The sequence below is a fragment of the Nicotiana tabacum genome, chromosome 3 (genome assembly GCF_000715075.1).
Source record: "Nicotiana tabacum cultivar K326 chromosome 3, ASM71507v2, whole genome shotgun sequence".
Taxonomy (NCBI): Eukaryota; Viridiplantae; Streptophyta; class Magnoliopsida; order Solanales; family Solanaceae; genus Nicotiana; species Nicotiana tabacum.
The window spans coordinates 190,712,035-190,723,115 of NC_134082.1; the positions used below are offsets into that span (position 1 = coordinate 190,712,035).

Below are 11,081 nucleotides of genomic sequence, written 5' to 3' on the forward strand. Positions count from 1 at the left end.
AAATTTCTACGGCTTACACAATTTTAAGTACGGTCCTCAAAATCATGCATCACCAATTGCCCTATTCTCAACTTCTGCAAGCCACATAATTTCTTATGCGGCCACGGATTTCAAAATAAAATAGGGTAGACTTCTAAGGTTTTAAAATTTTTTCACAAATTCAACATGGTAATAGCAATTAAACATAATAATCAAGTTACCCATACCCCAGATAGAAATTATGTGTTGACCCAACACAATTTAAACCCCACATGGATGTAAAATTGTCTTCTAATGATAAATGGCCCAAAATAACTAACAAATTGTAAATTAAACTAAAAAATTGAAGAATCCTAAACGTAATTTGAGATACCAGATTTGAAGGAATGCAGATGAGTGATCACAATTGTTAGGCTTGAGAACAACTACTTTAGCAAGAAATTTCAATTTTAGGAATTTTTGAGCCCAGATACTATTTATACTGAAGGGCCAAACTTAAGGGATAAGAGATCGAGTGCGGCCGTAGAATTTATCCTGTTGTCCGCATTCTATTATCTGGGGCTTGAAAACCTTTGTTGATATGCGGTCCGCAAATTTAGCTGTGTAGTCATAGATTTTGGTGCAGACCGTAGACTTCGTTGGGTGACCGCACTTTGGTTGTTTCTCTGACAAATAAACTTCATAGAGTTTGCATTTTCCCTTTCCTATTTGTGCAGTCCGTACAAGAATTATGTGTCCGCAGGTCCCTTTTTTGTTGTAGCACTCACAATTGTGTGGTCCGCACAATAAACATGCGGTCAACACTTCTTTCCAAACTTAACCAATTTTCTAAGCATAGTTCCTGCAAAGCACACTCATTCCTGCAACACACTTCAAATCCTATTAGCACAAAAATAACACTTATCTACTAAAGAAGAAAAGAAAAAGAAAAAGAAATAAGGGTTGCCTCCCAAGAAGTGCCTGATTTAACGTCGCGGCACAATGCAGATTATCATCACTTGAAATGAATCACCGCCACAACATGGTCATCACCAACTTTTCCCAAATAATGCTGCACCCGGTGACCATTGACTCTAAACACCTCATTATTTTTATTCTTCAAGTCCAATGCACTAAAGGGTGTCACACCTATAACTTCAAACGGGCCACTCCATTTAGACTTTAACTTCCCAGGAAACATCCGCAACCATGAATTTAAAAAAACACAAGATCACCCTTTTTAACTCTTTGTTCCAAATGTACTTGACGTGAAGATATTTCATCTTCTCTTTGTAAAAGGACGAACTTGTGTATGCATGATACAACTCATCCAACTCATTCAGATGTGCCACCCTTAAGTTGGCGGGGACATCCCACTCAAGATTCAACTTCTTTAATGCTCACATGGCTTTGTGCTCAAGTTTTACCGAAAGATGACAAGCTTTTCCGAACATCAACCGATATGGAGACATTTTGATGAGTGTTTTGTAAGCCGTCCTATAAGCCCATAAAGCATCATCAAGTTTCTTGCCCCAATCCGTCCGGTTTGCATTCATTGTTTTGGACAAAATACTCTTTATCTCCCGGTTGAAGACTTCTACTTGGTTGCTTGCTTGTGGATGATAGGGCGTCGTGACTTTATGAGTGACACCTTACTTGATGAGAAAGGTGTCAAAAACTTTGTTGCAAAAGTGCGACCCCTCATATATTATGATAGCCTGTGGAGTACCAAACCTTGTGAAAATATTCTTTTTCAAGAATGCCACCACACCTCTCACCTCGTTGCTGGGTAGAGCAACGATCTCAACCCATATCAACTGCGACCAAAATGTAGGTGTTTCCACAAGAACTCACAAAAGAAACCATGAAATCAATACCTCACACATCAAAATATCAATCTCCAAAATGGTCGTGAGGGGAATTTCATTTTTCTTTGAGATTCTGCCGGCCCTCTAACATTCATCACAACGCTTGACTAGATCACCTGCATCCTTGTAAAGAGTAGGCCAATAGAAACCGCAACTTAGCACTTTGGCCGCCGTTATCGCTCCACCATGGTAACCACTATATGGTCAAGAATTACAAGCCCCAAGAATTTCACATTTTTCCTCCTCCAGTACACATCTTCTAATCACTCCATCTGTACAAATCCGAAAAAGTTACGGTTCATCCCAATATTAGTTTTGACAATCCCATTTGAGCTTCTTTCTTTGGTTTGAAGAAAACTCATCCGGGATGATACCACTCACAAGGAAATTTACTAGATTCGCGAACCATTCCACCTCCTTCATTGAAATAGCCAAATGTTGCTTATCGGGAAAGGAGTCATTGATTTCAAGGCCATCATGTGGCCTCCCCTCCTCTTCCAAACAAGACAAGTGGTCTGCCACTTGGTTTTCGCTTCCTTTTAGATCTTGGATATCAATATAAAATTCTTGCAACAAAAGCACCCATCTCATCAACCGGGGTTTGTAATCTTTCTTGTTCATAAGATAACGAAGTGCTGCATGATCCGTGTGGACAATCACTTTTGCACCCATCAAGTACGGGAGGAACGTCTCAATAGCAAATACAATGGCAAGGAGCTCTTTCTCGGTAACGGTATAGTTGACTTGGGCACTATTCATGGTCTTGCTAGCATAGTAGACCAGATGAAAGATCTTGTTGATGTATTGCTCCAAAACAGTCCCAACCACTACATCGCTTGCATTGCACATGAGCTCAAAAGGAACGCTCCAATTTGGAGTGGTGATAATGAGAGTAGTAGTCAACTTGAATTTTAGCAATTCAATGGCTCTTATGCAATCATCATTGAAGTGGAACTTAGCATCTTTCTCCAAAAAATTTCACAACGGGTTTACCAATTTAGAGAAATCCTTGATTGAATGCCGGTAAAACCCCGCGTTGACTAAGAAACTTCGCACGCCTTTCACCAAAGTTGGAGGTGGAAGTTTAGAAATTACATCAATCTTTGCCTTGTCGACTTCAATGCCATTCTTTGAGATCTTATCGCCAAAGAAAATACCTTTCTCGACTATGAAATGACACTTCTCCCAATTGAGCACCAAATTTATTTCTTCACATCTTGCCAACACTTTATCCAAGTTTGCGAGACAATCATCAAAGGAATTTCTGACCACCGAGAAGTCCTCCATGTAGACTTCAAGGTAATCCTCCACCATTCCATGACGATCGCCATCATACACCTTTGAAAAGTCATTGGTGCATTGCACAAACTAAATGGCATCCGCTTGAAGGAGAAAGTACCATAAGGACATATAAAAGTGATTTTCTCTTGACCCTCCGGAGCAATAAGAAATTGGTTGTAGCTGGAATACCCATCAAGGAAGCAATAGAAAGCACGGACGGCCAATCTATCAAGCACTTGATCTAGGAAGGTAAGAGGAAAATGGTCCTTCCTTGTGACTTTGTTGAGCTTACAATAGTCGATACACACTCTCCACCTGATCACCGTACTGATTTGAATCTACTCATTCTTATCATTGGTGACCACCGTCATACCCCCTTTCTTTGGGACACATTGAACTGGAGAAGTCCACGAACTACGGAAATAGGGTAGACAACCCCGGCATCCAACCACTTGATGATATCCTTTTTGACAACCACTTGCATGGATTCATTGAGTCTTCTTTGATGTTCAATAGATGGTTTGGCACCTTCCTCCAAGTTAATCTTGTGCATGCAAAATGCAGGGTTTATCCCTAAAATATCCGCCAATGTCCATCCAATAGCTTTCTTCCTCTTTTACAGCACCACCAATGTGGAGTCTACCTGCACGTCAGTCAAACAAGAGGAATGAATAACTGGTAAAGTAGAAGAAAGGACGAGAAATTCATACTGAAGATGCGCAGGCAATGGCTTCAACTCCAAGATAGGAGGATCTTCAGTTGAAGGCTTTGTATGAGGAGTCGTCCTATTTTCAAGATCCAAGAACAATTTGCGGGGTTCATAAGTGTATGACCCCCTTCCTTGCAAAGAGTTCACACATTCCAAGAAGCCCCTCCATCTCTTCATCATCAATGTTGAGCAAGATGGCCTCCAATGTATCATCAACATTTATCACAACACTTGTTTCATTCACAATCACATCGGTCACCAAGTCCACGAAAGAGAACACCTTATTGCTATTGGGTTGCCTCATGGACTTACACACATGGAAAACTACTTTTTCATCACCAATACGGAAGGTAAGTTCTCTGGCTTCGACATCAACAAGATCCTTCCCCGTAGTAAGGAAAGGTCTACCAAGAATAATCGGCACCTTATAGTTAACCTCACAATCAAGAATGATGAAATCCGCTAAAAGAATTAATGTATCACAACGAACCAACACATCCTCAATCACTCCCAAGGGTCTCTTCATGGTACGATCGGCCATTTGTAATCTCATAGATGTGGTTCTTGGTTTCCTAATTCCCAAAGTCTTGTAAACCGAATAGGGCATCAAATTTATACTTGCCCCAAGATCACAAAGAACTTTTGCAAACTCAGCAATTCCAATTATACAAGGAATCGTGAAAGCACCGGGATCCTCCAACTTGGGAGTCATTGAATGCACAATTGCACTAACTTGATGAGTAGTTTTTATAGTTTCACAATTCATCGACCTCTTCTTTGTCACTAAATCATACGTAAACTTTGCATAACCAGACATTTGCTCCAAAGCTTCAACCAATGGAGAATTGATCAATAGGCTCTTCATCATGTCAATGAACTTTTTGAATTGATTCTCTCTATTTTTCTTGGCAAGCCTTTGAGGATATGGAGGAGGAGGCTTAGGCAATGTTTCCTTAGCCTTTTGTACTGCCGGTTCTAGTATGTCAACAACGTGATCCCTAGATGGGTTCACGTCTTCTTGAGTCTCTTCAACATTGTCATCAATATCAATATGCACTTCATCATTTGTTTCACCATATTGTTTGGGGTCTCGTCTTCTTGTACCACTTGCTCATCATCCATAAGTTTCCCTTTACTTGAGGTAGGTGCATTCCCACCCTATCCACTCCTTGTAGTAATGGTCATGGCATGTCCCGTGTTGTTCCACCCTTTGGGTTCACCACCGTGTCACTTGGTAGTGCCCCATTAGGATGAGTGTTTAGAACTTGAGAGATTTTCCCCATTTGAACTTCCAAGTTACGGATTGAAGTATTGTGGGAGGCAAGTTGGCATCAGAATCAGCATTCTTCTCCATTATTTTCTTGAACATATTCTCAATACATACCATTTTATTGTTTGAAGAACTTGGACTATGGGAAGGATAAGGAGGTAGGTTGCTCCACTCCAATTACCTTGGTTGTTAAAATTCCAATTACCTTGATAACATTGAGGTCGCTATTGTTGTTGATTCAGGCCTTGAGAGTTGTTTCTTTGCCCTTGAAAGTTGTTCACATATTGCACCTCCTCCTCTTGTTCATTGTAAGATTCATTTTGGTCAAACCTACTATCTTCTTGCACATAATTCTCCACTCGATTTTGCACTTGTAGGACTTTGGTACTTCTTTTGTTCACCATCATGATTACTCCCTCCATGGAATTGACTTTCTTAGGACTTTGCACTTGTTGAAGTTTAGTCTTTGCTAATTGAATCATTGTGGTGGTCAACTCAGCAATGGCTTGCTCATGATCTTGCAATTCTTTATAAAGGTGAATCACGTTCGGATCACTTGAGGAACATTTGCCCTACTTTTCCATGTCGATGAAGTGTCCGCCAATTTATCTAAAATCTTACAAGCTTCTGCATACGGTGTAGTCATGAAATTTCCATCAGTGAGTTGATTTACCACGCACTAATTTGTCATATTGATCCCCTGATAGAAAGTTTGTTAAATCATAGCCTCTGTCATGTCATTATTGGTGCACTGTTTGATTATTGTCCTATACCGCTCTCATATCTCATGTAACAGCTCATTGGGCTCTTGTTTGAATACTAGAATCTCGTCTCTAAGAGTAGCCATATGCCCGTAAGCAAAGAACTTAAAAATAAATTTCTCCGCCAACTCATCCCACGTATGGATGGAATGATTTTGCAATCTTTCTAACCAATCTAAGGCTTTTCCCAGTAGAGGAAAGGGAAATAGCCTTAACCTTAAAGCATCCTCCGAGAGGTTTGTCTGTTTACTCCCCCAACAAGTGTCCACAAACCCCTTCAAGTGTTTGTATGCATTTTGACTTGGAGCCCCGGTGAATAATCCTTATTGCTCTAGCAATGTGAGCATTACATTTGTGATTTGAAAGTTTCCTAACCTAATGAGGGGCGGAACTATGGCACGTTCATACCCTTTATTCAGCAACACTCGGTGTGGAGCCGCTCTAGGTAGAGGTGGGGGTGCAACTGGGATGTTGTCTTGAGGCGCTCAGCCTCTTCTATTTGCTTGAGGTTCAAGAGGAACCTCTTCAACTTGGTCATCTTCAACATCTACGTCCCCCAAAGGCATGTTTCCGAGTTGATCATTATTGTATGTCATTATGGTACCAACAATTGATTCATAAAAAATCAGTGACAAGGAAGGAAAAGAAGACAATTTACACACAAAACTAAATATAGCTAAATTCGTTTTTAGCTCCCCGAAAATGGTGCCAAAAATGGATCTCGTCCAACTCACACCTCTATTCAAGGTTATGAAACGGTCGATGCAACAGTAATACCCATCAAGGAGTCGGGGTCGAATTTCACAAGGAGCTATACGTGGGATTTAGGAGTATAGATTGCAGTGTATGAGTATGAACTATCTCAATTTACACTTCCACAAATTGGTGTTTGTTCTATGTCTATTTTAATCTAAGATTTCAAGATTAAGAAATGAAACTAAGAAATTATTTTTGTTGTTTTTCAAGTTTTGTAAAAAGCCTAGGGCTATGACCATCACCTAGGTGTTTGCCTAATGGTATATAAACCTTAATGCTTGTTTTATTGGTCGGGGTGTATTATAGCTATCAGCACTCAATTACCCACTTAATACCTCTCGGTTAGAGAGTGATTTTGCCCAATTTGGATTTCTCAAGTCCAAATGGATATTTCACAAAACGATTGATATAAGCTCAAATCGAGGTATTAATATCTCTAGGTTGAACCCTTTAATTGGGATTATCAATTTTTCAATTGACCCAGTTTCTTATTAGCCAAGCTTCCCTAGACTAAGTCTCTCTATCTCAAGTAAAAACTAAGTCAAATAGGCATGAGCTAATCATTAATTCTACAAATTAAAGCATGAACAAGGCTAAATAATAAAGACTCAACTATAAACAAGCACTAAATCAAATACCCATAAGGTTTATACGCTAGGGTTGGATCACAACTCTAGTAAAAATCTAGCAACTCATGCTTGAAATTGAAGAAATAGAAGAAGAAATGGTAATTAAACTCATATTGCAAATTCAAAATGACGAAATCTATTAAAAAAATAACTTAAAAGATGAAAACTAATAAAAGAAGTAAGGATAAACGGTTACTGTAGCTGTTGATGTCCAAAGTTAACCTACAAATATGAAACTCGTCTATTTATATAAGGCTGGAAATTTAGGACAAAAATACCCTTTCGGAGGTTCAGCCGCTACACAATTGCATGTGTGGTCCGCACTTTTCCTCAGCTTAACAGGATTGGAACTCTGCGGCTGCATAATTCTGGACTGCGGCCGCACTGCACTCTTTCTACGGTCCGCAAGTTTGTAACTGCTGCCACACCTTGCTCTTATGCAGTTTGCACAATTGTAACTGCGGTCACACAATAATTGTGCGGTCCGCACTTTTGATGGTCTTCAAAAGTAGACTCTCTGAAATTTTCTCCTGACCCAGCTTCTGCGGCCGCACAATTCATGTGCGGATCGCACTTTTTAACTTTTTCTACTGGCCTTTCCTTCATACTCTACTGCCGCAGATGATATTCTGCGGTCCGCACTTCTGATCTTTTGTGTCCTTAAGTTCAGATTATTCCTTCTTGAGTTGGATTTCATCTCGGGAGTTTGCTTTCTAATATTCCTGCAATTAAGCACATTTCATCAGTTTTCGGGAACATAATTGAACACGTTTAGACTAAAGCAAAAGCTAAAAGGCACCAATAAGTAGTCAGAATCCCCATTTATCAGATATCACGGCATGTACATCGGCCTGTATTGGCGATAAGTCAGTGATTAGCGAGAAGAAAGGTTTTTTACATATTTTAGAATGTACTTTGGGTAAAATTCTCCTAATATATATAAAGGGGAAGCTCACTATTCATTAGCGACATTTAGCACGCATACCTAGGTAATATACATTTATTTTTATGTGGTTGTTTAAAGTTCTTGTTCTTGTTCATAGTTCTTCATAGATATTCGGCTCCGAACCGAGGGCAGAACAATCACTTAGCTCATACCCGAGCTTGGACTTAACATTACTACGTGTTTGATTATTTGTTTCTTGCTTAATTTGTTTATCTAACGTTATTGATCATTTGTATTAGATTAATCCATATATCCTTAAAACCGCGTGTGAATTCAATTGCTATCCATGTTTAAGGGTAAACTGAACTAAAATAAGAGAGCAATAAGCTTTCGTAGCTCACTTAGTTAGAGCGCCCACTTAGTTAGCGGAGGTCTTGACTCTTGAGTTCGACTCTCAACAAGAATATTTTATTTTCCTGTATTTCTGTATTTCGCCTTAGTCGTATTCGTGGTTTACGAATATTTCTCATAGTGATTTCTCAACCTAATTGCTTCAAGTGATCTAAGGAACGTAAAGTCTATAAACAGAGTCCATTGATAAATATTATCATTTGAACCTTAGGAATGTCGTATAAAATTAGACTACTCTCAGCTTCTTAGCTCGAGTCAAAACTTTTTACCAACAGTAACATATTTGAAAAACAATATTCATATATTTTGGAAAGATAATGCAGGGCACCAGCTGATAGCACTTAACAAGGGTGAAAACAAGTACTACTACAAATTACAAAACAAATATTAGAGCAACATTCTGGAGACAGTGATTCTTTTATTTTGAAGAAAACAACAAGCAAGCAACTAATAACGAGTCAGTTCCTTCTTTTCCAAATTCAAGTGTTCCTTTCACATAGAAGCCACAGAACTGGGATTGACTCTGCTGCAAACATCACGAATTTCCAATTGAACGCCCTGTGAGGGAGGCAAGTTTCCCATCTTGATCATGGCAGCTGCAAAATCTCCAAATAAAACGTTACTATCATTGCTATAGGTTGTTACAATAGCAGCAGTTGTGGTATTCCCCGTCAATACTTGATCAGAGAATAGTATCCCCTGGTTCCTGTTTAAGTCCTCGTAGTATACTTTGTCGAACACAGTAGGAGTGGTGTCCAATTGTTGCAAGTTCGTATTGTTTTGAGTGACGGAGCAGTTGCAGGAAAGACTTGCAGCCGGGTTAACATTGTTGCTGTTGCACACAGTGACACATCTGGTGAATCCCACAGTGTGTGCACCGGCTAGCGCCACCATTTCCCGGACAGTAAAGTTTTTGTCACTGAATTTCGTGATTTGGACGGTAAGGTTGTCGAATGGAGCTGGAAGCTGAGTTAAAGCACCGGTGAAGTTGGCCGTTCTTGCATCTCTTCTCCCCAGTGCAATGTTATAGGTTTGTCCTCCTAGCTGTCAATCAAAACACAGAGTTTAAGTTGCAAGCTTAAATACTGTACCGATGGTATATAAATTAGTTATACATAATTATAGATGATTTTTCTGATAAACATTAAGAGGCTACTCGGTACAATTAGAATGGTTTTTCACACTATCAATATAATTTTTACCGACTATAACGGTTATTTACTTTATTTTTCAAATTACCAATACTAATTACCTATTGTTGTATGTCAACATAAACTCTAAGCAACGTGATAGAAAATAATGGACTTACTTTAACAACAGAATCACGAGCAGCAATGGCTAAGATGTCTGCACAAGAAACAGATATGTTGGGACAAGTATCTTTTACACTTTGTTTAGCTTGTGCTATGACTTCATAACCTCTGGCTGAGTTGTCGTTGGGTGGTGAGGTTTGTTCTCCTTGGAATGATCCAGCAATATCATCTAGAAGAATACCTCCATCGCAACCCTAGTTAATAAAACATAGGAGTAGTTATTAGTCAACTATCTAATGTCGCTTTAAGCTGGTTAACCAATGTGACATGAAGTAATAATAAAATGATCGAAGTGTAAGCTTTGGTCAGCATAGCTACACAGAAAGTCAGGATGAGAATAATAAAAACGAGCTAATGATAAATCAAGTATTTAGTGTCACATTTTTTTAAAAAAGTAGAAAGGGTAGAGAGTAAAAAACGTCGAGAGCAGTAGAAATTGAAGAGGTGAAGGAATTATTTACATCAACAAAGCAGTCGTGGAAATGGAGACGAATGAGAGAAGCTCCCATGCGTCTTTCTGTGTCAATAGCACTATCCACAACTCCTCGAACAGCTGAGAAGACGCATGATTCTGGAGATTGCTGACTCAACTCGTGTGAATTTTGCTGATCAACATTATTATTTAGAGTTAAAATGCTGACTGCCGACTCCGACAACTCAAAATTAGGAGAGAGCTTTTGGAGTCCCATATTCATGGCTTCATAAGTGTTCCTATAAATAGCAACACCTGCTAGTGCAAGTGCCACAAGGCTCAGGGCAAGGCTCAAATGACTTGCACGAAAAGCCATGATCTAGTGATCAATGAATTGTCTATGGAATATCTAAGAAACCAAAAGCTAGCTTCTTGAGGATATGTGTCTTTGCGGATGATTTTGCTTTTATTTTTGCTTCTATTTGTAGGGAGCTAGTGAGGACTAGCTAACAATTAGTCATTATTCTGCTTTAAAATTAATTGAAAGTAAAAGAACAAATAAACTAAGAATCCATTGGTGTAGAATTGTCTTTTATTACTATTGTCGTTCAACCGTGTTAGGTGTGCTTCTTTACCATGGGTGTGTTTGGTATGAAAAATATTGTTTCATGAAAAATGAGTGATTTCATCATTTATTTATTTTTTGTTTGGTTGGTGAGTGGAAAAGAAATTTCGAAAAATATTTTCTTGGTTAAAGAGCAGAAATTTCTTTTAGAAAAATATTTTTTTTATGATACTCTCCTTTCCCCTAGTCCCCATGTTTCCTT

The 11,081-nt window shown here is 39.0% G+C and overlaps 1 protein-coding gene across 1 annotated transcript; it reads right to left on the reverse strand.

Moving 5' to 3' along the window:
* Nucleotides 1–8,809: 8,809 nt before the first annotated feature.
* Nucleotides 8,810–10,725, reverse strand: LOC107804876 (suberization-associated anionic peroxidase-like). Its single transcript, XM_016628815.2, has 3 exons — nucleotides 10,304–10,725; nucleotides 9,839–10,036; nucleotides 8,810–9,573 (listed from the first exon to the last, which is right to left on the reverse strand). The coding sequence occupies exons 1-3, from the start codon at nucleotides 10,628–10,630 to the stop codon at nucleotides 9,022–9,024; spliced, it is 1,077 nt and encodes a 358-aa protein (XP_016484301.1). The 5' UTR covers nucleotides 10,631–10,725; the 3' UTR covers nucleotides 8,810–9,021.
* Nucleotides 10,726–11,081: the final 356 nt, after the last annotated feature.